Source organism: Zalophus californianus, chromosome 13, assembly GCF_009762305.2.
Source record: "Zalophus californianus isolate mZalCal1 chromosome 13, mZalCal1.pri.v2, whole genome shotgun sequence".
In the NCBI taxonomy this organism is placed as follows: domain Eukaryota; kingdom Metazoa; phylum Chordata; class Mammalia; order Carnivora; family Otariidae; genus Zalophus; species Zalophus californianus.
Genome location: NC_045607.1, coordinates 36,664,916 through 36,690,244, shown reverse-complemented (window position 1 = coordinate 36,690,244; position 25,329 = coordinate 36,664,916). Strand labels below are relative to the sequence as shown.

The 25,329-nt window shown below is 37.3% G+C and overlaps 2 protein-coding genes across 14 annotated transcripts in view; one reads left to right on the top strand and one right to left on the bottom strand.

Moving 5' to 3' along the window:
* The window catches only part of UNC13B (unc-13 homolog B), a 215,773-nt gene that overhangs the window by 36,795 nt on the left and 153,649 nt on the right, over positions 1 to 25,329 (top strand). For 7 of the 13 annotated variants that reach the window (XM_027614557.2, XM_027614556.2, XM_027614552.2 and 4 more), the window contains exons 2-6: positions 9,773 to 9,802; positions 14,865 to 14,964; positions 20,871 to 20,988; positions 22,156 to 22,279; positions 24,598 to 24,671. In XM_027614557.2, coding sequence (XP_027470358.2) covers positions 9,773 to 9,802; positions 14,865 to 14,964; positions 20,871 to 20,988; positions 22,156 to 22,279; positions 24,598 to 24,671 — 446 coding nt within the window. Of the gene's footprint in view, positions 1 to 9,772; positions 9,803 to 14,864; positions 14,965 to 20,870; positions 20,989 to 22,155; positions 22,280 to 24,597; positions 24,672 to 25,329 lie in introns of those variants that run through there. The other 6 variants (XM_027614564.2, XM_027614563.2, XM_027614568.2 and 3 more) reach the window with 4 other exon arrangements.
* On the bottom strand, positions 16,991 to 17,765 carry LOC113934054 (chromobox protein homolog 3-like). The gene has a single exon (XM_035723465.1). The coding sequence runs from the start codon at positions 17,763 to 17,765 to the stop codon at positions 17,214 to 17,216; it is 552 nt and encodes a 183-aa protein (XP_035579358.1). The 3' UTR covers positions 16,991 to 17,213.

The following is a 25,329-nucleotide window of genomic DNA, read 5'->3' as shown; positions in this document are numbered from 1 at the left end:
TAAGAGAGAGAAAATAGATTGAAAAAGAAAATAAAGAGAACCTCTGAGACCTGTGGAATTACTGGAAAAGATCTGATATGTCATCAGAATTTCAGGAGAGGAAAAAGAGGATGGGGATGAAAAAGTATTCAAAGAAATAATGGCTGAGGGGTGCCTGGGTGGCTCAGTCATTAAGCATCTGCCTTCGGCTCAGGTCATGATCCCAGGGTCCTGAGATCGAGCCCCGCATCGGGCTCCCTGCTCCGCGGGAAGCCTGCTTCTCCCTCTCCCACTCCCCCTGCCTGTGTTCCCTCTTGCTGTGTCTCTCTCTGTCAAATAAATAAAATCTTAAAAAAAAAAAAAAAGAAATAATGGGTGCCTGGGTGGCTCAGTTGGTTAAGCGACTGCCTTCGGCTCAGGTCATGATCCTGGATCGAGTCCCGCATCAGACTCCCTGCTTGGCAGGGAGCCTGCTTCTCCCTTTGACCCTCCCCCTTCTCATGCTCACTCTCTCTCTCTCTCTCAAATAAATAAAATTAAAAAATTATAAAAAATAAAATAAAAATAATGGCTGAAAGCTTTTCCAATTTGTCAAAAAGCATAGATCTACAGATTTAAGAAGCTGAGTAAACTTTAAACATGATAAAAGAAATCCACACCAAGACACATCATAATTAAACTTTGGTAAATTAAAGACAAAGAAAAACATTGAAAGCAGCAGAAGAGAAATATATATAGAGAGTAAAAACAATTTAAATGGCTGGATTTCTCATCAGAAACCACGGAGACCAGAAGGAAGTGGTGCAACACTTTTCAAAAGCAGAAAGAAAAAGTCAACTCAAAATTCCATATCTGGTGAAAATATCTTTGAAGAATGAAGATGTTCTTAGATGAAGAAATTTCTTCAAACAGTAAGGAAATGATAAAAGAAATCTTGGCATATCAGGAAGAAAGAACAAAAGGGCACCTGGGTGGCTCAGTTGGTTAAGCAGCTGCCTTCTGCTCAGGTCATGATCCAGGAGTCCTGGGATTGAGTCCTGCATTGGGCTCCCTGCTCAGCAGGGAGTCTGCTTCTCCCTCTGACCCTCCCCCCCCATGTGCTCTCTCTCTCAAATAAATAAATAAAATCTTAAAAAAAAAACAATGGAAAGAAAAATATGGGTAAATAAAACAGGCTTTAGTTTCTAAATTATGTTCAGTAATAGAAATATTGTCCTATGTGGTTCTCATCTTTGTAGTAGAAATATTTTAAGATGATTATATTACAAGTGGAGGAATGGTAAGGTGGCTTAAAGGCAATATAACAACTTCTGTACTTCACTTGAACTGGTAAAATGTTGACAAGCTTAGACTGTGATGTTATATATGTAAAATGTATTACTAAGAGAGACCACTAATGTACAATGTGATACATTAAAATATATTACAAATAAAAACAGAGTTCCAAAAAAATGTTTAACCCACAGGAAGGCAAGAAAAAGAAAATAGAGAAAAAGCTTGAGAACTCTAGAAAACAAAAAATGATAGATTTAAGCCATAACAGTTTAAGAATTACATTAAATGGAAATGATCCAAGTACATAAGAGTTTGGCAGAGTGGATATAAAAACATGACTATATATTGATACATAGAACAACTTGGATGGACCTCAGGGTTGTTATGCTGAGTGGAAAAAGGCAATTTTGAAAGACTACTTTGTATATGAATCTATATAGTATTCTTGAAATGACAAAATTATGCAGATGGGGAACAGATAAGTGGTTGCCAGGGGTTAGAGATGATGAAGGAGGGGATAAGCATGACTATAAAGTAGTATTATGAGGGAGAGCTTGTGATGATGGAATTTTTTTTTTTTTGGTGATGGAATATTTCTATATCTTGATTGCAGTGGTAGCTGTGTGGGTCTACATATTTGATAAATACTGTAGAAAAACATATATATATTATGTTAATTTCCCGGTTTTGATATTGTAGTATCATGTAAGATTATGTAAGATTTCTGTAAGATTTAACTATTGTGGGAAACTGGGTGAAGGGTACATTGGACTCCTATTATTGTTGCAATTTTCTGTAAATCTATAATTATTTCAAAATAAAAGTTAATCCTATAGTAAACATTATACTCAGTATTGAAACATTAAAAAATTTGTGTACACACACACACACACACACACACACACACAGGAGTATCACTTAGCGATAAAAAGGATGAGATCTTGCCATTTGCAACAACATGGGTAGACCTAAAGGGTATTATGCTAAACAAAATAAGAGAAAGACAAATACCATATGATTTTACTTGTAAGTGGAATCTAAAAAATAAATAAACAAAATGCAGAAATAGACTCATAAATACAGAGAATAAACTGATGGGTGCAATTGTGGGGGTGGGGTGTGGTAGGATGGGAGGGGAGATGGGCAAAATGGGTGAAGAGGAGTGGGTAGCAGATAGAGGCTTCCAGTTATAGAGTGAATAAATTATAGGGGTGAAAGATTAAAGCATAGGGAATATAGTCAATGGTATTGTCATAGCATTGTATGATGACAGATGGTAGCTACACTTGTGAACATATGGACTTGTTGAATCACTGTTGTACACCTGAAACTATATGTGAATTATACGTCAATAAAAAATTTAAGTTCAAGGAGTTAATATTTAAAAAATTTCCACTTGGGACGCCTGGGTGGCTCAGTCAGTTGGGCGTCTGCCTTCTGCTCAGGTCATGATCCCAGCGTCCTGGGATTGAGCCACACATCAGGCTTCTTACTTGGTGGGGAACCTGTTTCTCCCTCTGCCTGCTGCTCCCCCTGCTTATGCGCGCGTGTGCGCTCTCGCTCTCTCTGACAAATCTTAAACAAAATTCCCGCTTAAAATCAAACAATTCAAGGATGCCAATTTTTATTATTTACATTCAGTAGTGTATTAGAAGTCCTAACCTGTGCCATAAGACCAGAAAAAGAATGAAAAGATTTTAGGTTTGGAAAGAAAGAAAAAAATGATGATGTGATTTTCTATTAAGAAAACTAGAGAATCTAGGTCTAAAAGAAGAATGTAACAGTTATTGCATTTAAGATAGTTTACAGAAGTTAGCTGCATTTCTATGTAGTACATATATCATTGGCAATAGCAAAAACAAAAGGGTGCTGTAGTGAAATCTAGCAAAAGATGTATGGGACAAGATTAAATTAATTTCATAGGAAATTATAACCAAGACTGTTAAAGAGGTAGACATGCTGTTTTCAAGTATAAGAAACCTAAAAATTTTTGTGCCACCCTCCAGTGGAAACAAATATTTTATTATTTTATTTTATTTATTTTATTTATTTTAAAGATTTTATTTATTTATTTGAGAGAGAGAATGAGAGAGAGCATGAGCGGGAAGAGGGTCAGAGGGAGAAGCAGACTCCCTGCTGAGCAGGGAGCCCGATGTGGGACTCGATCCCGGGACTCCAGGATCATGACCTGAGCTGAAGGCAGTCGCTTAACCAACTGAGCCACCCAGGCGCCCTATTTTATTTTTTTTTAAAGATTTTATTTATTTGACAGAGAGAGACACAGCGAGAGAGCGAACATAAGCAGGGGGAGTGGGAGAGGGAGAAGCAGGCTTCCTGCTGAGCAGAGAGCCCGATGTGGGGCTCAATCCCAGGACCCTGGGATCATGACCTGAGCCAAAGGCAGATGCTTAATGACTGAGCCACCCAGGTGCCCCAACATAAATATTTTAAAAATGTAAAGTTTCCTCATTTGATTTATAGATGTTAACTGTAGTTCTGATCAATCTTAACACTGATTTTGGGAACTTGCCATTTGATTCTAAAATTTACAAATGTTTGGTTATCATTTGAAAACCTGTTTATGTAATAGTGACATTAAGAAATTAATGGGGAAAAACCTTATGTGAAGAGATGTAAAAAAAAGAGTAAGCATAACAGTGTAGAACTAGGTAGGAATCTCTTGCCTTAGCTGGTATCAAGATTTTAAAAATAACATATAGAGAGACGAACCATGAGAGATGATGGACTCTGAAAAACAAACTGAGGGTTCTAGAGGGGAGGAGGGTAGGGGGATGGGCTAGCCTGGTGATGGGTATTGAGGAGGGCACGTTCTGCATGGAGCACTGGGTGTTATGAACAAACAATGAATCATGGAACACTGCACCAAAAACTAATGATGTAGTATATGGTGATTAACATAACAATAAAAAATTAAAAAAAAATAACATAGAAGTATATGATACTTAAATATACATATATTATGACAAAGAAGTAGGACGTAGGTCAAATTTGATACAGAATTCTAAGATTTAAAATAATGATAGCTGAACCAATCTTTGTTACTTTCTAGGTGTAAGTATCCAAATTCCAGAATTAATCGGTAAAACGAGGTCACCAAGACTTCTGAGGATTTTATTTTTCAAGTACTACCAGTGCAGTTTGACTTTTCAAGTGAATTTCTTTGCTGTTGCTTTTACTAAAATATGATGCATGTCATGAAAACATTTTAATTTACAAAATCAGGAGTTAATTTAAAAATGGGAACTGAAATAAATGCTTTTTTACATTTCAGTGTCCTTTCACATCAGTTCTTTTGTCTCCCTCTTCCCCCATTTACACAGAAACTCAGTATATAAAAACCTTCATTTTCCACAACAGACATAATATTCACCTTCTTTCTGAAAACCCTGAGGGCTACGATACTCCTTTTTTTTTTTTTTTTTTGTCTAAGGGCCCACGGATGAGCAGTGTCAGAGGCAAGTCTAGAGTCAGTCTGATTTCTTGTCCTGTACTTTTCCCAAATAACTGCAATGATTTTCTAGCATTAGCAGCTGCTATTTTTGTTCCACTTCTGTAGGATTATTATAATATTTCCGGAGTTGTCATTGAAATGTTGGGAAACACTCAGATTTTAGATGCTGTATCTTCATGACAAATACTTAGAAAAACATGCTCCTATGATAATGATTTTCTCAAGGGCCTATGTTTATTATACCTAGGGCTAGAGTAGACCTTGAATTAGCAATGATTCCATCCAATTCCAAAGAGATACTTGCAAACACCATGGAGAAAACACCATGTAATTAGCCCATTTTAATAGAGCAAATAAACATAAGACTAATCAATAAAAGTAGACTTTTGCAAACATAAAATAGGAAAATCTAATGAGAATGACAACATTGCAAAAAGCAATTTTATTAGCAGATGCTAATGCATGAATTTCCCCTTGATATGCACTGTTTTGTGGATAGATGTGCATTTTTTCTGGAGAGCAGATCTGCAGCTTTTGTTAAATTATCAAAGGAATGTAAATTTAAAGGTTAAGAATTTACAGTAATACACAACGGGAGGGAAGGCATGTTGGCACAGTTTCAAGGAGGAGCAAGTGATGGTAAAAAAGAGAGGGACTGTACCTAGGAAAAACTGAAAAGCAAACAAAATGTATATACTTCGTTTCTGGACTTTTGGTATCCTTGTGCTGTCTTTCCAAAGGAGATTTAGAAAGATTTCCTTTTTTTTTTTTTTTTTTAAATTTATTCTTAAATAGGAAAAGCTCTGGATTTAAGATACTGTAATTCCTTTATTTTAGCCCCGTGTCTAACTAGCCCCAAATACCTGTACCCAAACTCTTGGAGATTTTGTGGGGCTAGTGGACTTTGCCTGTCTTTGGAATGTTGGGAAACACTCAGATTTTAGGTGCTTTTATCTTCATGACTAACATGTAGAAAAACACGCTCCTCTGACTTTGATTTTTTCATACCTTTTTAATGCTGTTTCTTATGTCTCTTTTCTTATCTATATTTTACCCATTTCCTTAGTCCTACTTCTATTTGATGAAGTCTTTGATTATTATCCCACCCTCCTCATCGGTCCTTTCTTTGTGGCCCATTTCATCTGAACACTGCATTTTGGTTTCTAGACTGACAGTGAATTATATGATTGGATCTTTCCTCTGTGTGCTTGCATTTTTTTTTTTTTCCAACTTCCTTAGGGTAGAGACAGTGGTTTTTCATTCTTTCTCTTCCTTCTGTTGCTGTGGCATTTTGGTGAAATGGAAAGAACTAAATTTATAATCAAAAGACATAAATCCTTTATCAAGCTCCATTACTTATTATCCATATGATGTTGCCAACAGATTCTTAATCTGACCCAGCCACAGAAACTCTCTGAGCTTGACTTTTGCTAATCTGTGAAATGGAGATAAAAAGGAAAATTAGCATAAGCTCCCAACATCTGTTAACAAGAATGGTCCATTGTGGTGCTCTAACACCCTGGAAATTTACTATTGTCCTTTAGAACTCTACTGTTAGACATTCATGACCTTCTGCTGGAATACCAACTTCTCTACAGCTTTCTCTAAACAACCTTGCATCTTTGTTTCACTCCCTCAAAATTGAAGTTGGGAGCATGTGATTACTGCATCTAGGTCGGCTGCCTTTGGCTTCTGTAGTGTGTTTTAGGTTCTGCCTCCCATCTCTCTCAGGATTCCTTCAGAAGAAGAGTGTTTTGATACTAAGGAGTCCATAATAGCCCATAATGAGGTAGCCAAATAGCTACCTCATCCATTTAATTCAGTTTTTAGGCAGTTTTTTTTTCTTGCTTAACACCATTGTTTTAATTTGTAATTCCCTAATGACATATGATGTTGAACATCTTTTCATGGAGTTACTTGCTATCTATATATCTTCTTGGGGTGAAGTGTCTATTAATGTCTTTTGCTCATTTTAAAGTCAGGTAGTGTGTTTTCATAACTGTTGAGTTCTAGCAGTTCTTTGGGTATTTTGGATAACAGTCCTATATGAGATGTGTCTTTTGCAAATACTTTTTCCCAGTCTGTGGCTTATCTTCTCATTCTTTTGACATGGCCTTACACAGAGCAGTTTTTAATTTACTGAAGTCCAGCTTATCAGTTACTTCTTTTGTGAATTGTGCCTTTGTGTTGTGTCTAAAAAGTCCTAATCATATCCAAGGTCATCTGAGTTTTTTCTTATGTTGTCTTCTAGGAATTTCATAATTTTGCATTTTACATTTAGGTCTGTGATCCATTTTGAGTTAATTTTTGTGAAGGTCTGTCTCTAAGAATTTTTTTTTTCCCCACCATGTACATGTCCATTAGTTATAGCACCATTTGTTGAAAAGGCTGTTGTTACTCCATTGTATTGACTTTGCTCCGTTGTTGAAGATCAGTTGACTGGGGCACCTGGTTGGCTCAGATGGTGGATGGAGCATGTGTCTCTCGGGGTTATAAGTTTGAGATCCACATTGGTTGTAGAGGTTGCTTAAAAATAAAATCTTAAAAAAAATTAGTTGACTATAGTTATGTGGGTCTATTTCTGGCCCTCTGTTCTGTTCCATTTGATCTATTTGTTCTTTCACTAAAACCATATTGTCTTGATCACTATTAGCTTTATAGTAAGTCTCCAAAGTTGGGTAGTATTGGTCTTGAACTTCAGCATAGAGTTGGCTATTGTGGGTCTTTTGCTTTTCCGTATAAACTTTAGTCAGTTTGTCCATATCCACAAGATAGCCTGCTGGGATTTTTTTTTTTAAATAAAGGCTCTTCTTTTACTTTATTTTGAAAGTAGCAAGCCAATGAATGAAGGAATGACATTTTAAAGGTTGGCAGACTATGTCAGAATTCTGTTTAATTACATAGTTACAGTTTATCACATGATGATACAAATATAAGTGAATCACATTATAGTGCTAACAATATTAAATAACTCCTGGGTAAAAATCATCAATTTAGGTGTTCAAAATCTCAGTCATGCAGGGTTGTGGTGTAGAGTAGTATTTTTGAACTGCTTTTTTTAAGTGGTGGAGGAAATTTTAATATTAACTTGCTGGGATTTTGATTAGGATTGTATTGAATCTCTAGGTCAAGTTGGAAAGAACTGACATCTTGACAATATTGAGTATTCCTATCCATGAGCATGAATTATTTCTCTAATTACTTCTTTCATATCTTTCATGAGTTTTCATCATCTAGATCTTGTACTTATTTTTTTTAGATTTATACTTAAGTATTTAATTTTTTGTGCTAATGTAAATGCTAAGTGTGTTTTTTTAAAAAAATTTTTTTTAAGTAAGCTCTACACCAATGTGGGGGTGGAACTCATGACCCCTAGATCAACAGTCACATGCTCTACCAACTAAGCCAGCCAGGTAACCCCCTTTTTCCAGTTTTAAATGTGGATTCTTGATTTCTTAATATTGACTTTTGAGATTTCTTATAGTCCTTTATCAGTCTTATTATACATGTTTTGAAATATTTCCTCTTAAACTTGCCTTTTTTTTTTTTTTAAGGTTTTATTCATTTACTTAGCATGTATGCGAGCCAGGGGAGGGGAAGAGGGAGAGAGAGAATCCCAAGCAGACTCCCAAGCAGACTCCATGCTGAGTGTGGAGCTGGACTCAGGGCTTGATCCCGTGACCCTGAGATCACGACCTGAGCTGAAATTAAGAGTCAGAAGCTTAACTGATTGAGCTACCTGGGTGCCCCAAACTTGCCTTTTTAACAGTGTCTTGAGGAATGCATGTTTTAAATTCTCAGTCTAGTCTATCCATTTTTTTCTTTTAACGTTCATGATTTTGTATTCAATTTAAGAAATCTTTGCCTAGCCCAAGATCACTAAGATTTTCTGTTTTCTCCTAGATATTTTATAGTTTGGGCTCATATTTAGTAATATTCATGATTCATTTTAAGTTTTGCGTGTGGTATGAAGTAAAGATAATGTGTATTTATATATTCCATATATATATTTCAATTTTATTTCATTGGTCTATGTCTAATTTTATGCCAGTGCTACACTATCTTGATTACTGTAGCTTTATAGTAAGTCTTAGATTAAATGAAACTATTAAAGAATAATTGGGAAGAGGGATTGACGTGAGACTACAAGGGACAGTCCAGTGGGAGACATACTTTGATTCAGTAAAATAGATTTTAGCATTAAATGTTGCTTGAAAATGGAGAAGGTCTTGTAAAAACGTACCGAATTACCCATTCTCTTGGATGTGTTAGGCAGAGCTTGGATGTCAGCTAAGGTGAAGCTTTTAGTTGTAATTTAGGACAAGGAGAATGGCAGATCTGTACCCTCAAGTATCCTTTTCAGGCATTGTTTTGGGATTTCCTTTTATTCTCTCCCTACCCCTGCACACTTAGTCTTAATCTTCATTGATGGGAAAATATTTGGTGTTTACTGGAATTTGGCAGTTCTCCTGCATCTTTGTTGTCTGACCTTTCTTAGAAGCTGGCATGCTGCAGTCCTAATGTGGGATTCTTTCTTTTGCAGTTCTGCACTGATGTTTTGTAAATAGCTCTTTGTGGTCATTTGGATAGGAGCTTTTCTTGTTACCTTGTTTATTCCCAGCAAGAAATTACTTCTCCCCCTTGTTTAAAATCTGTCTAAATTTGGCCTGTTGAACTCTTTTGGCATGATTGAAATGGGGGGAATTTCTATGATGGGCTTTAAATGGGAAACATATATAACTTAAACCTTAGATACGTGAAATGAAACACGTTGCCTGCCAAAGGAGTAATTGAGTTTCCTCTATCGTTGTTAAGAGGCTGTAAGAGATTTCTGCGTTAAGGATGAGATTAGACTGGATGATTTATAAGGGCCCTTCTAACTCTCTGCCTTCAACCTTTGCTCAGAAGTCCCAGCATCTTTTCTTTTAGACTTAGACTTACAAATCTAGTTCTAACTCTAACCTTGGCATATGGTAGATGCTCAAGATGGTTTAGTTAATGAATTTGCAAAAATTCTTCATGGTGTCCTCTTTTTTTCTCTTGCAGTTAAAAGAGCCAAATTCCAGGGCTCACCAGGTAAGGCCGGCCTTTAATTACGTCTTTTCCCTTCATACTTGATGTGATTTTAAAATCAGCCTTTAGGGGTGCCTGGGTGGCTCAGTCGTTAAGTGTCTGCCTTCGGCTCAGGTCATGATCCCAGGGTCCTGGGATCAAGCCCTGCATCGGGCTCCCTGCTCAGCCTGCTTCTCCCTCTCCCACTCCCCCTGCTTGTGTTCCCTCTCTCACTGTGTCTCTCTCTGTCAAATAAATAAATAAAATCTTAAAAAAATAAAATAAAATCAGCCTTTAAAAAAATCAATCTTTTAAACAGTCATTAATTTCATTTAATTCATTGATTAAATAAATTCACAAAATTTATTAAATTATTAAAAATCAGTATGGGGAGATGTTGGTCAAGGGGTACAAAGTTTCAGTAATGCAAGATGAATAATTTCTGGAGAATTAACATATAACATGTTTATAATTAATGAGTACTGTATACTTGGAATTTGCTAAGAGGGTGGATCTCGAGCTGTCAGTGTGCACATACACACACTTGAAAATGGTAATTATGTGAGTTGTGATGAATATATTAATTAGCTTGATTATGGTGGTTATTTCACAGTAGGTATCAAATCAAGTTGTACACCTTAAATACCTACAATTTTAAATTGTCAAACCTCAGTAAAGCTGGAAAAAATCAATGCTGTTGTAAAACATTAAAGAAATCTATCTAGTGAAAACTTAAAGTCCCCTTACCTCTTGGCCACCTCAATTCTACTTCTCCCCAGTAACTATTTAGAGGTTTGTATATACCTTCTCAGATTTCTTCTGTGTATATGCATGTATAAACGAATAGATTAACCTTGTTCAACCTGCTTTTATTCCAACAACACATTACTTTGAGTGTGTATATACATATATCTTGTTGTTCTTTTTCTTTTTATTTATTTAAAGTGAACTTTGGGGGTGCCTGGGTGGCACAGTGGGTTAACCGTCCAATTCTTGGTTTGGGCTCAGGTTGTGATCTTAGGGTCTTGGGATTGAACCCCACATTAGGCTCCATGCTCAGTGCAGTCTGCTTGGGTTTCTCTCCCACTCTCCTCTGCTCTTCCCCACTGTGCTTGTGTGTGCGTGCATGCTTTCTCTCTCTCTCTCTAAATAAATAAATCTTAAAAAAAAAAAAAGTTAACTTTGTGCCCAGTATGTGCCCAGAATTTTGTTACAAGTTTGTACCCTAGGTTCCTGATTGATGAATATTTAGGTTGTTTCCATTTTTTACTATTTTAAGCAAATACATGTTTTTGTGCACTTATCATGGTCTGCTTTGCAAATGTATCTATACACTAGAGTCCAGAAATAGAGACTTGCTGGGACAATGGTATGCATTTTTAAAAAATTTGGTAGCTGCTGCCACATTGCACTTCTGAAAAGTTTTGGGGGAGATTATACTTAAACTAAAAGTATATGAGTGTTGATGAGCACTGGGTGTTATATGCAGCTAATGAATTGTTGAATACTACATCAAAAACTAATGTATTCTGGCTAACTGAACATAATAAAAAAAAATTGAGTGTTTATCCAAATTCCTATCAATATTAGGTAGTATGAGACTTTTTAATCTTTGCCCATCAGAAGGTGAAAATAGTATTTACTTGTTTCAATACACATTTTCTTAATTGTGAATGTCAAGTTACAGAGACTTGTTCTGGTTACTGCTGGGGAAAAGGGAAGGTACTGGGGATTACTGGGAAAAAGTGAACATGATTGGGAACCCATGGAATGCTGAAAAAACCAAACCTTGGGTACAATAGGAACTAAAGCAGTTACTGAGCCTATTGTTCTCTCCACTAACTAGGTCTCTCTTCTTTCTTAGAATCTGTTTTGTTTTCCTTTCTCTTCTAGCTGGCTTTCTATGCTTAACTTTTTTGCACACAGCCCATGATGGCTGCTCCGGTGGAGTATATATACTTCTCTGAGCTCCAGCACCAACTACCAATTGTGTCACTGTTTCTTTTTCTTTTTTTTATTATATTATTCACCACACAGTACATCATTAGTGTTTTTTTTTTGATTTTTAAAAATTTTTTATTGTTATGTTAATCACCATATATTACATCATTAGTTCTTGATGTAGTGTTCCATGATTCATTGTTTGTGTATAACACCCAGTGCTCCATGCAATACGTGCCCTCCTTAATATTTCTTTGTTTTCCTTATTTAAGATCTTTTGAGAGGGAATTGGATTGGTCTCTTTTTTTTTTTTTTTTTTTTTGCCAGTTCATGGATTGGCTGCTCTTGGGTGGCATCTAAACCTGGTCTGGTCAGCTGCGGTTGGATGTGGGGGTGGAGTACAAAATCATGATAGGAAACATAGCTCAGTGGTCTATTTCACTCTTACTGTAGATGGTTGGGGATTCTCTCATGTGGGTAGGCTTGTATTTTCATATATCTTAGTTATAATTCTGGTAAACTTCCCACATAAAAGTATAAAACTATATAATTTTTTAATGATTTCATAAGGATTTAATAATAGTCCTAATAGTTAAAATAGCTATGATTTATTGAGCCCTTGCTGTATCAGGGCATTGCCTAAATACTTTTGCAAATGTCTTATTTAATTATCACAACAAACGTAGAACATTGTATTCTCACTTTTATTTAAATTTTTTTGGGTGGGGGAGGGACAGAGGGAGAGGGAGAGAGAGAATCTTAAGCAGTATGACCAGTGCAGAGCCCAACGTGGGGCTCAGTATCACAACTCTGAGATCATGACCTGAGCCAAAATTGGAGTCGGAAACTTAACCAACTGAGCCACCAGATACCCCTAAAATTTTTTTTTAAATGAGTATAGTTGACATACAATGTTACAGTTTTAGGTGTGCAACATAATGATTCTACAAGTTTATACATTATGCTGTGTTCACCACAAGAGTAGCTACCATCTGTCACCATACAGTAGTATCACAATACCATTGACTATATTCCTTTTGTTGTGCCTTTTGTTCCACTTATTCATTCCATAACTGAAAGCCTTTATCTCCCACTCCCCATTTTACCCTTCCCCACTCTGGCAACCATCAGTTTGTTCTATTTATAGGTCTGATTCTGTCTTTTTTTTTTTTTTTTTAAGATTTTATTTATTTGAGAGGGAGAGGGAGGGAGAGAGCAAGTGAGAGGAGGGGCAGAGGAAGAAGCAGACTCCCTGCTGAGCAGGGACCCCCCCCCCCCCCCCCCCCCCCCCGACACAGGACTTGATCCCAGGAGCCTGAGCTCATGACCTGAGCCAAAGGCAGATGCTTTACCGACTGAGCTATCCAGGTGCCCCATGATTCTGCTTTTTGTAAAACTGCATAATTTTAATGATGCTCAAGAGAAGATTTACCTTCTGCTATAAGTGCATGGCAGGGCCTATTTTCTCACACTCCTAACATTAGGTAATCATTTTAAGTAATCTTTGCCTATTTGATGAGTCAAAAATGATAGTCTTTTTTTTCATTTTATAATGTGAAGATTAATTTCTTACACAGAAAAATGAACTCTTAGTTCAGTGCCTCTAATCACGGTTCATGTAAATGTAGTAGGGGGAATGCAAAAGGTGCTGTGTTTAAGCAATAGTACTCAATTTATAGTATCAGGTTAAAGAATCTCCTTTTCCCAACTCTGTGATAATGTTGCCTTTTTTTTTTTTTTTAAGATTTATTTATTGTTGGGGCACCTGGGTGGCTCAGTTGTTAGGCGTCTGCCTTCGGCTCAGGTCATGATCCCAGGGTCCTGGAATTGAGGCCCACATCAGACTCCCTGCTCAGTGGGAAGCCTGCTTCTCCCTCTCCCGCTCCCTCTGCTTGTGTTCCCTCTCTCTCTGTGTCTCTCTCTGTCAAATAAATAAATAAAATTTTTAAAAAAGTATTTATTTATTTGAGGGGTGCCTGGGTGGCTCAGTCAGTTAAGCCACCAAGTCTTGGTTTCGGCTGGGGTCATGATCTCGGAGCCTGGGATACAGCCCCATATCGGGCTCTGTGCTCAGCATGGAGTGTGCTTGAGATTCTGTCTCTCCCTCTGCCCCTCCTGCTTGTGCTCTCTTTCAAATAAATAAATAAAAAATCTTTTTTTTTTTTTTTAAAGATTTTATTTATTTATTCATGAGAGACAGAGAGGCAGAGGGAGAAGCAGGCTCCCAAGGAGCAGGGAGCCCGATGTGGGACTCGATCCCAGGACTTTGGGATCGTGACCTGAGCCGAAGGCAGACGCTTAACCATCTGAGCCACCCAGGCGCCCTAATAAAAAATCTTAAAAAAAATTGAGAGAGAGAGAGAGAGCATGAGCGCACAGTGGGGGAAGGACAGAGAGAAGGGAGAGAGAATCCCAAACGGACTCCTGCTGAGTGGGGAGTCTGGCTGGAGGGGTGGGGGGCTTGATTTGACCTGCTGAAATCAAGAGTCAGGTGCTCAACGGACTGAGCCACCCAGGTGGCTATTTATGTAGGTTGTGGTTTAGGCCAGCCTGAATAGATCAAGCATGGAATCCCTTTCCTTTATGAGGATTTTTTCTCAATTCTTGTCCCTGTCAACAGCTAGAGGTAACCCTTTCCTCTCCTTCAATCCTTTACCATTTTTTCTCTTTCTCTTATGGTACTTATTCCTTTTTTTGTTAAGTTATGTATATTATCTTTTCTATTAGATCAATTAGATTTGGTTTTTTCAAACTGAAGATGGGTTATAAAATCAATTCAGTTGGTTATGATTAATGTTTTAATAGTGTAACAGGAAATATCAATACAAGTATCACATCTTGTATTTCATGAAGCTTTTGTTTTCATTTGTGTGTATGTATGTCTACAGGGTCAAATATGTATTTCTAAAATTTGAAAAACTATTATAGCTTATACTTTTGAGAATAGAATGTATTTTATAGTTTTTTACAGCTCTGTATGCTTAGAATGATGCCATATAGTACAATATATAATTTTATTTTTTCTTCAACATAAAATACTTTAATTTGGGTTACTCAGTTCCAAAGACTTTGTGAGATTGAGTAACAATCTGAGCACTAAGTATTACATCTTCATTGTGCATTTTTTTTTTGCTTTTTTTTAAAGATAAATTTAATACATATGTGACCTTGAAAGTGCAGAATGTGAAGAGCACAACTGTAGCAGTTCGTGGTGATCAGCCTTCTTGGGAACAAGATTTTATGTTGTAAGTATTTTGCAGCAGCAGCCGCCTACAATATTTATGAAAACTACAGTTACAGGAACAAGTGAGGGGTATTGTGGGGTGAAGTACATCTGCAGTTTTGTTCTCTCCTGCATTTGTAATTGATTCTACATTATGTGAATTATGAATGCAAATAAACTCCCAATTCATTTATGTGGGTAAATATACTGTCTAGTCAGATTTTCCCATGGTCAGAATTAGGATATAGTACAATATAATTAGCATGATAGTAAACATAATTTAAATCTTGCTTCGATTCTCAGAAGGCTCCTTGAAGGAAATTGTTGTGTGCACGTGCGTGCGTGCGTGTGTGTGTGTGTGTGTGAGAAAGAGAAAGAGAATGTCTGTGTGTGTGTATACCCAGGTTACCTGCTATTGAAGATGAGGATTTCTTTGCTTAAAATCCTTTTGCTTTATGGAGTGAAATGTTCTACCTTCCTCTAGTTAATAAAAATGAGTAACCATTAGGATTTCTTACATATGACACAAAATGTAGCATATTATTGTAAGCTCTGGCTTTAAAAACTTGACACTTCCTTTTTTTCCTCTGAAATTTGAGGCATTTTTTTTCTGCTCTAGAAAAGGGGAGAAAAATGTAGAATATCATTTTGAAGGACTACACAAATCATTGAGCTTCTCTGAGTGCCAATTACTTTACCTGTAAAGGTCTGTCTTTCTTACAAGGTTATACTTGTTTTCTGGGAAGTTAGGCATATGGTGTCAAACAAGAGAATGTATTAAAATTGCTGTGAGTTTTGAAATGGAAGTGAAATTGACTTTACAAGTTTTGTAGTGCATCTCAAGCACATAGGGATGATGATTTTCATGTAGATACATTCCAATCCTTCGGGCTTTTGATGTATTGCTTCTTATAGTACCATTGAGGAAACTAGATTATAAATACTTTAAGGGTAAGATTATGAGTGGCTGGGCTAATAAGATAGTAGCAGAAGGGATAGAAAAGGATGGAAAGAAGGTGTTAAGGAGATAGATTTGTCTTGCATGATTGGGTAGGTATGGTGTTACTCATTAGGATAGGGGACAATATAAATTCACTTATGGACAAACTTATATTTGAGGTTCTTTTTTTTTTTTTAAAGGAATATAAAACTATTGACCACTGTTTACCAGTATTTACAATAAAGTAAACAATATACAGTTGGATGACATTCTGACTACAAAGTTACTGTTTTTCCTGGTTTCTGCTGAACCAGTAACTCAAATACTGAGAAGACTGAGCCTACATGTCAGGAACGAGTTGGGGTAAAGAAAATAAATGCAGGTTAAGAATTTGGATTATAAAAGTCTGTTCACCCATTTATTCCAACAGGTGCTAAATTGCCAACATCTCTAACCATCTGATTATGATTAGGTTTCCATGAACAAAGTCTTAGACATTCCATGAATCATGACCTTTTAGTCAATACAGCACAGAGATTTAAACTTCTTGAAAAGGAATGGTTCACTAGAAAGAACCTTTAAATGTCCATTTAACTAAGTTTTGCTTACCTAATTAAAACACACCAGGACTTGTCTAGTTTTGTCATTTGGGTGGGGAGGTTGTTGGTGGTGATAAAATTTTCCTTTCAGGGATCTTGCAAATGAACTTGCATTTATGACTGTAGATATGAATACGGATTCTGATATGGCTGCTTTTAAATTGTCCAATTTAAAAATCTGAAAGGTTAAGGCTTCAGGAAAAACTTCAGTTTAACTTTAAGTGATTTATTTCTTAAGTTGCTGAAAATGATAGCATCCCGGAAACACAGGCTTATCCATGGTTATAAATGCTGTTTTTGTTTTGGTGAATGTTAAAAAACAAAAACCATTTATGTATGTATTTTAAGTATACACACAAAACCCCCCTAAATAAACAAAAAATCCAGAATGGTCCTTAGGCATATAGGAGTTAAACACAAATTCTGACTGAGTAACGACTGTGAAGATTTCCCCCAACATTTAGAAAAGGTGTTCTCTAATGCAGGGGGATAATATATCATGGTCTCAAATATTTTTTTTCTGATATAGGAAGCAACTACAGAAAGCTTTTATTTGTTCAAAGTAACCAGTGCTATAGATGCAAAAGAAACCCCAACAACTCCCCCAATACTACTTCAAAACAAACATATCGAACTTGATTTTCATTAGAATGTTATTTCTTCACACTAATAAATCAAAAAACAAAGACCCGGATTTTATATATATATATATATAAAAAACAATGCAAACAATTATTGAGCTTCATCTTCTGGACAAGAATGCCAAGTTAGTCTCTCTTCATAAATAGCAATTACAATCTGAGGACACTTCATATTTGCCTCTTTTGCCAGCACCAAGTCTGCCTCATCTGAATCTTTCCACTTCATGAGAAACATTAATTCTCCACTGCTGTCCGTGGCACCAATTATTCGTTCAGGATCAAGACCTCTGGCAAAGCCTCTTGGTTTATCAGCAGCATCTCTTTTCTTCTTTGATTTGCTATCATCAGATTCACTGTCAGATAAAGATTTTCTTTTTGTACCATCTTTTTCTTTACCAGCTTTTTGAGAATCAAGAAATGCTTCAATTAACTCTGGACAATCTAAATTTTCTTCAGGTTCCCAAGTATTGTCAGCATCTGTAAATCCCTTCCACTTCAGGAAATACTCCACCTTCCCATTCACTACACGTCGGTCCAGTACTTTTTCCACCACAAATTCTTCAGACTCTGCCTCTTCTACTTTTTTACTCTTTCCATTTTGTTTCTTTCCCATTTTTTGCAATGTAGTTTTATTGGAGGCCATTTTTTATTACAGACTTGAAGAGCCATTATTCACCGCCTCCGAGCTGCTCCGGGTCCTGGGTCTGCGGCGTCTCCCTATATTTGAGGTTCTTATAGGACTAGTAGGAAGAGAGGTTCAGAAGATAGGAACTTGAACCTGGCACTCAGGAAAGAAGTAGGGGTTGGAGAAATATTTTAGTCAGTTGGAGCTGTAGGCGTAGATGAGGAAGCTTAGGGAGATGGTGAGTAAATTGAGAACAGGGCCTGAGGTAAAGCCTGGAAGGGCAGCAGCATTTAAAGTGGGACAGAGGGGACTAAAAAGGAATGAAAAGAGAGATAGGAGAAACAGGAAGCTGAGAGAGAACTGGGGCTTCAAGAAGAAAGAGAGCCAGTTTTGTCACATTTCTCACTGGTTGTCTCACTCAAAATTACAAACCTCGTTCATTACCTTTCTCAGTCACGGTGCCGTGAGAGTGAGACTGTGTGTTTCTCTGTACCTGTAGTGTGCATAGTCAGCTATGAGTGGTTTATTGAAGTCTCTTCCCATGGCTGTTTGGCATATAAAATCCAGAAATCCTACCTTCCTCTGACTTCCAGTTGGCAGTAATAATCACTAACTGTTAAAACTGTTCCCATTGTGTGAAACCTAGCGATCTTCTGTAGCCTCTCATCAGCATAACTAGCTTTATTCTTATGTGTTTATTTTCCAATTTCCTGTAACACTTCCTCTTTAAACCCTTCTGTGATACGTGTGAATTTTTTTCGTCTCCCACCTTGAGATGCTGTGTGAATTTTGCTTTCTCCTCTGTTACACATGGATTTTATTAGCTACATTTTCCTCTTTTGTGCTCCTCTTCCTTATTCCTCCTACCCTGCTCTTTTGTTACTGACAGCTCCATTGCTGGTCTCTTGTGTCCCTTTCTCCTTTTTCCTTCTTCCTAACGTATTATATGGCAGTATCTAATACTCACTTTTGTATTTTTCGTTGTTTATCTTTAATATTTCTGTATCTTACTTCCAGGACTAGATTATTCATTTAAGGGTAAACAGGGCATCTTTAGTTACTGTGAATTTGCCTAGCTCCAGATCTTGTATATGTATACGCACATATACTATTGATTAATTAATAGAGAAGTTTCCCCAGAGCTCTGGGGATGAGGCATAAACAAAGCTCTCAGACTTCTTTTAAGTTGGGCCTGCTGGACACACATAGATGAGATGAGAAGCTTCTTATAGGAGATAGCCTCTTGGAGTTTTATTCCCCAGAGTTCCCTAAAGAACTTTTTTCTATCCAAGTCAAGCTGTAAAGGCCTCTGGCTATTTCTTTCGTCTATTGGCTTGAGATGTTGCTTAGGAGTTGCTTTAGGAACATTATGTATGTATCCCCATGCAATTTTTCTTTTCCAGATTCAAAAGATTTAGGGTTGTCAGACGTCTTTTCCAAGGCAAATTGATTAATTAGGCTGAATGAAACTGTGTGACAAAAGCTTAATTTCCCCACGCTGTGAACACCTTAACTTACTGGCTGGGTTTAGTCACCTACTTTGTGGCTTTGAACAGCTCTCGAGATAGTTTAGAAGGTTTTAGAGATAGGAATTAGGTCCTATATTGTGTGTCTTGCTCAAAGTACCAAACCATATGTATTATATGTGCTGAGGAAACGTTAATTAAATGAACAAATGAACTCAGTACATTCTCTGTTATAGTGTATTTAGTTAGTAAAAGGGGTGAATTTTCTTTGCTTCACTTGTTTTCAGCACATTTGATGAGAAGTCTATGGCTGTATTACCACATCCTAAATGTGTGATTCTGAGAACATGTATTTTTTTTAAGATTATTTATTTATTTGAGAGAGAAAGAGAGCACAAGCAGGCGGAGGGGCAGAGAGAGAGGGAGAAACAGACTCACTGTTGAGGAGGGAGCCTGATGCAGGGCTTGATCCCAGGACCTGGGATCATGACCTGCGCCGAAGGCAGACGCTTAATTGACTGAGCCACCCAGGTGCCTGAGAACATGTATCTTAATAGAACAGGGAAACCAAGCTTTCTCTAAAGTGTGAACTTGAAACTTCATGTGATGAATAGCTGTTGTCTCCCTGAGAATACCTTTCTGCTTTTTTGCTAGAATGGGCCTTTTTTCATTTTTCTTGCATTTCCTTTCAAATAACCCCGTATTTCAATAAGAGCTTTCTGGAGGATGTTTTTGGCATAATATAGGTATTTGCTTGTTCCACTTTAAGACTATAATTACGTTTGAGTTGGCCCTTCCAAGCTGATATTCTACCATGTATGATGTTGTTTTTGCTTAGTGGTTATGTGGCTCTTTCTGGAATGATTTCTTTTCAAAAAATTTTTTCCTATTTGTTATTACAGGATAATCATTGTGTTTATCATTATTTTCTGACAAACATTTTGTTTATAAATGACAGTGTCTATTTTAACTGGGTTCTCCAGGGGCTGAGTGGAGTGAACTGGTATACTCCAGTATCCCTTACCTGCCTCTGACCACAATTTCCCATCAGATTTAGATCTTCTTATGGGCCATTTTACTTCTGCTTGGACTCCCTTTCATAAATCTTGTAAAGAAGCCTTACCTTTTCCTAAATTTCCTATATATAGTTTGTAAGTGTAAGTTGAGGGCACTGTTAGTATTGATAATAAAACATATAAAACTGCTTGGTAAGGGTAGAGATTATAGACTTGCAGGTCTGGCAGTAATGCCGTCCTTACCCCCATTTTTTTGTGAAACGCATTAATCTAATCATGTTTGTAGTTCCAGAGGCAAGGGGACGGATGGACAAAGGCATTTTTGTATGGATTCTTACATACTTTTCTAGGAACCTAAAGAATGGTTGTTGTATTCTGGGACATTTTGATTTTCCCTGACAATAGGATCCTGGTGAGAAAGTATTCAAGGTTTAGCAAAACAGGAGATGTGGATGTAGGAGATGTATATTTCATATTATTTGGCTTTCTTTTTTTTTCAAATTTATTTTTTTTAGTAATCTCTACACCCAGCATGGTGCTCAAACTCACAACCCTGATATCAAGAGTCACATGCTTTTCCTCCTGACCCCGCCTGGCACCCCTATCTGGCTTTCTTTAAAGGGCTTTCTTCTTTCCTTCAGTGAGATTAATCGCCTGGACCTGGGTCTAAGTGTGGAGGTATGGAACAAAGGACTGATCTGGGACACCATGGTGGGGACCGTGTGGATTGCACTGAAGACTGTTCGTCAGTCGGATGAGGTTAGTCAATGCATTGCCCATTTGGAGGTACAGTTCTAGCCCATGCTTGTCCCCATCCTAGCTCCATTCAGCTAATATTCACCATGTATCTCAGATTGCTCTGTCCCCCTTTCTAATTAGTGAGCATGCAACCAGCCTATTCTTAACCTCACACAGAGGTTCAATGGATGTTATTTAAGTCTTGTCTTCTCTGTACCTTATGACTGAACTCAGAGGTGCCAGAACTTCTCTTTAGCCATATCAGGTTGATAGCCCCTTCTGAGTACTGTGTGTGAGGGAGAAGGAGAGAAGAAGGGGAGTAGGTGTGTGTATGTGATCTAGGATACCTGTGGTTTCTGCATTCTCCTCTAAGAAGCTATCCTAGGAGAAGTCCCATTAAACTTCCTCAGCCTGGATCCTGTTCTATGCTTTATTTCTTTGAGTCACCAATTCCCAGGGAACTGGTTTCAGTCTTCCATCTTCCACATATAACCCTAATAGAGTTTAAGGAATTACCATGGGTGGCAGTTGTTATACACTCTGTCTCTATACATTATTTCCAAGAGTGGTTTTCTACTCCATTTTCCCAGATTGAAACATAACTCAGCATCATTTCCCCATAGACACTCACTTTGAACCTGGAAAAAATGTACTATATTCCTGTTTGGCTTTAGCATTGACTATGTGTTTTCTCTGGGAGTTGGGATAGTGCAGGTGTGCCTCTCTTTCCTAAAGTCTTTTAGTTCTGGCTGTCTCTACTTCCCCAGGCAGATGGGCAGTTCATTTTTACTGTGGCTCCAGTTCAGATCTATTTTAAGTAGCAATGTTAGTAGCTCTTTACTAATTAGAAGTAGTAACACATATTAAGTGACACAGTCATTAAAAATTGTACAGATTAAATATTGATCTATAAAGATATTTGGTTTTTGAGTTTGGGTACTCCAGAATTCTATGTTCAGTGGACTTGTAGAGAGCTGAGCATGGTGGAAGCTGCTCTTCCACCAAAGAGGGAGAACAGAAACCACATAGCAGCAGAGGCAGGTGGTGACAGTGGTGTGTTTGCCTCATCAGGATGTGAGTGGTCCCCAGGAGCTCTCCAACAATGACATTCAGAAAAAAACACCAGCTCTTAAAACAGGAGTGGAGCCATGAAGAAATAAAGTTTAATCTTAGACCTCTGTTTTCTAGGAAGGGCCTGGGGAGTGGTCCACGTTGGAGGCAGAGACATTGATGAAAGATGATGAGATCTGTGGAACTAAAAACCCAACTCCTCATAAGATTTTGCTTGATACAAGATTTGAGTTGCCTTTTGGTGAGTCTATTGAATTAGACTTTAAAAACCATTTAACACACACACACACAAAAAAAAAACCATTTAACACTTTTTACCATATTGTTAACAATTGTTTGCTAGTCTCATTACTGTATTTTTTGTCTTGTCAGCTATCTCCTTTGAGGGCATTCTGTCTTCTTCTACCCTAGTCCCTATAACACCTAGCCCAGGAATGGTACAGGCTGTAGAATGATACTCATTAAAGAATCCACGCTAAGCGTATTCTCTTCAAGTTAATAGGTTTCTCTGATTATTTTAATGACTTAGGAAATACTTGCTTGTTAGAGAACACTGATTTATTCTTTTGCTAATTTAACATTAATTGTCTTGAAGTGAATGTATACCTTGTGATTTGTCAATTTAAACATTGAAGTAGCATTAATAAATAGAAAAGTGTTTAAAGAGTAAGTCAGAGAAAGACAAATACCATATGATTTCACTCATGTGGAATTTAAGAAACAAAATAGATGAACATAGGGGAAGGGAAGGAAAAATAAGATAAAAACAGAGAGGGAAGCAAACCTTAAGAGACTCTTAACTCTAGGAAACAAACTGAGGGTTGCTGGAGGGATGGTGGGTGGGGAGTTGGGGTAATTGGGTTATAGGCATTAAGGAGGGCACTTGATGTAATGAACACTGGGTGTTATATGCAACTGATGAATCACTAAATTCTCCCCTTGAAACTAATAATACACTACATGTTAACTAAGTTGAATTTAAATAAAAAACTAAAAAAAATAATTTTTAAAAACAGAAAAAATACATGTTCATGGCAAAAATAGGTTTTTTGTATATATACAGTTTTGCTAGAGAGTGGATCTGTGGAGCTCCTTAAAACTGTCGGTCCATCCCTCATTGCATTTTATTTTACTTATTTTTATTTTAAGTAGGCTTCATGCCCAATGTGGGCTTGAATTCAGGACCCTGAGATCAAGAGTCGCATGCTCCATGGACTGAGCCAGCCAGCACCCCCCAAGGCATTTTAAAAAGATATTCCTCTTTCAACACTGCATCATTTATATCCTGTCATTGGTGGCAGTGTACATTTCTATCTAGATTTTGAGTTTCATGAAGGCTCTTGTGTATTTTATTTTGGTATCTTTAGAGTTTGCTTGGCACATAATAGGTGTCTGATAAATGGTTTTTTGAATAAATGTTAAGGTAAAAACTCAGATAAGTGAGGTCTATCTTTGATGTGTGTTAACGTGACTGTGCTAAGCTTGGGCCTCTGTGATAACCACATTTGGCATACAGTCTTCAAAGGCTTAATAAAGGGAGGCGCCTGGGTGGCTCAGTCTGTTAAGCCTCCGACTCTTGATTTCGGCTCAGGTCATGATCTCAGGGTCATGAGATCTAGTCCCAAGTGGGGCTCCCTGCTCAGTGCAGAGTCTGTTTCTCTTTCTGTCCCTCTGCCCCTCCTCCTGGTCGCATGCGTGCATGTGCGCTCTCTCTCTCAAATAAATAAATAAATCTTTAAAAAAACTGAAAATAAAAGGCTTAGTAAAGGGTCTTTCTATGGGAAGAATTTTAGCTTACAGCGTGCCATATTTTGGCAATGGAATTTTCTTTTGGATAATTCAAAAACCTGTGAAATACTCTATTCAGTTATATACCATTTTTTAAAAATAGTTACATGAATTTTTTTATTTTAAAAGTTCAGAAAATACAGGTATGCAAAAAGAACATTAAAATTTCTTATCAACTAGAGATTTTTTTTACATGTTGACATGTATCTTTTATTTTCAAAAATATTTTAAAAAATACTTATTTGAGAAAGAGTGTGGGCGGAGGAGCAGAGGGAGAGAGAATCTCAAGCGCCTAGTGTGGAGCACAACAAGGGACTCGATCTCTTGACCCTGAGATCATGACCTGAGCCGAAACCAAGATTTGGATGCTTAACTGATTGAGCTACCCAGGTGCCCCAAGATTTCATTCCTTTGATGGCTGAGTAATATTCCTGTGTGTGTGTACTAGATCTTCTTTATCCATAGAATGGAGTTTCCTGTTTCTGCAAAGAAACATTATTGAGATTTTGATAGTAATTGCATTCAATATGTAGATCACACTGGGTAGTGTTGGCATTTTAACAATATTAAGTCTTCTGATCCAATGGGAATAATAGTACATTATTTTGTTTTTTGTGTGAAGATTCAAGATCAAGTTCATGGCAAGAACCAAGCCCACCAGTAAAATTAGTCCATCACTTTCTAACTTCGATTATTTGATGGAATAAAGGATTATTGACCCATGATTAAATTAATAACCTAGTAATGTAGTTTCTTCTTTTTTCATGGTAGATATCCCAGAGGAGGAAGCCAGATATTGGACCTACAAATTGGAACAAATCAATGTCTTGGGAGCTGACAGTGAGGTAGGAATTGCCTTATTTGCAATATAGAGAGATGGGGAAAATTTCTTTCTAGGAGACTATAACTTGCCAAGGGAGGGACCCAGGAGCATGTTAAAAAATGAAAGAATTTAAGCTGCAGTAAGGAAAGAAGGCAACTGGAAGATCACTGGACATTCATTAGAAGGATTTGTCTCCCACTTTTTCTATTTTTCTCATTGTCCCCCGTAAATGGCAGAGTTGGCATTTAGTCTGACTCTAGACTCTGAGTGAGAGCTTATACTAGGGAAACTGTCCTCTTGTTACACAGATGAGCAGAAGGCATTTCATCTGCTAATCCCCAGATTTTTAGATAAACAGTTGACCCTTGAACAATAGGAATTTGAACTGCGTGGGTCCACTTGTACACAGATTTTTTTTTTTTAAGATTTTTATTTATCGGGGTTCCTGGGTGGCTCAGATGGTTGGGCGTCTGCCTTCGGCTCAGGTCATGATCCCAGGGTCCTGGGATCGAGCCCCGCATCGAGCCTGCTTCTCCCTCTCCCTCTATTGCTCCCCCTGCTTGTGCTCTCTCGTTCTCTATCAAATAAATAAATAAAATCTTTAAAAAAAAAAGATTTTTATTTATTTGTCAGGAGGGGGGTGGAGAGAGAGAGTACAAGCAGGGGAAACAGCAGGCAGA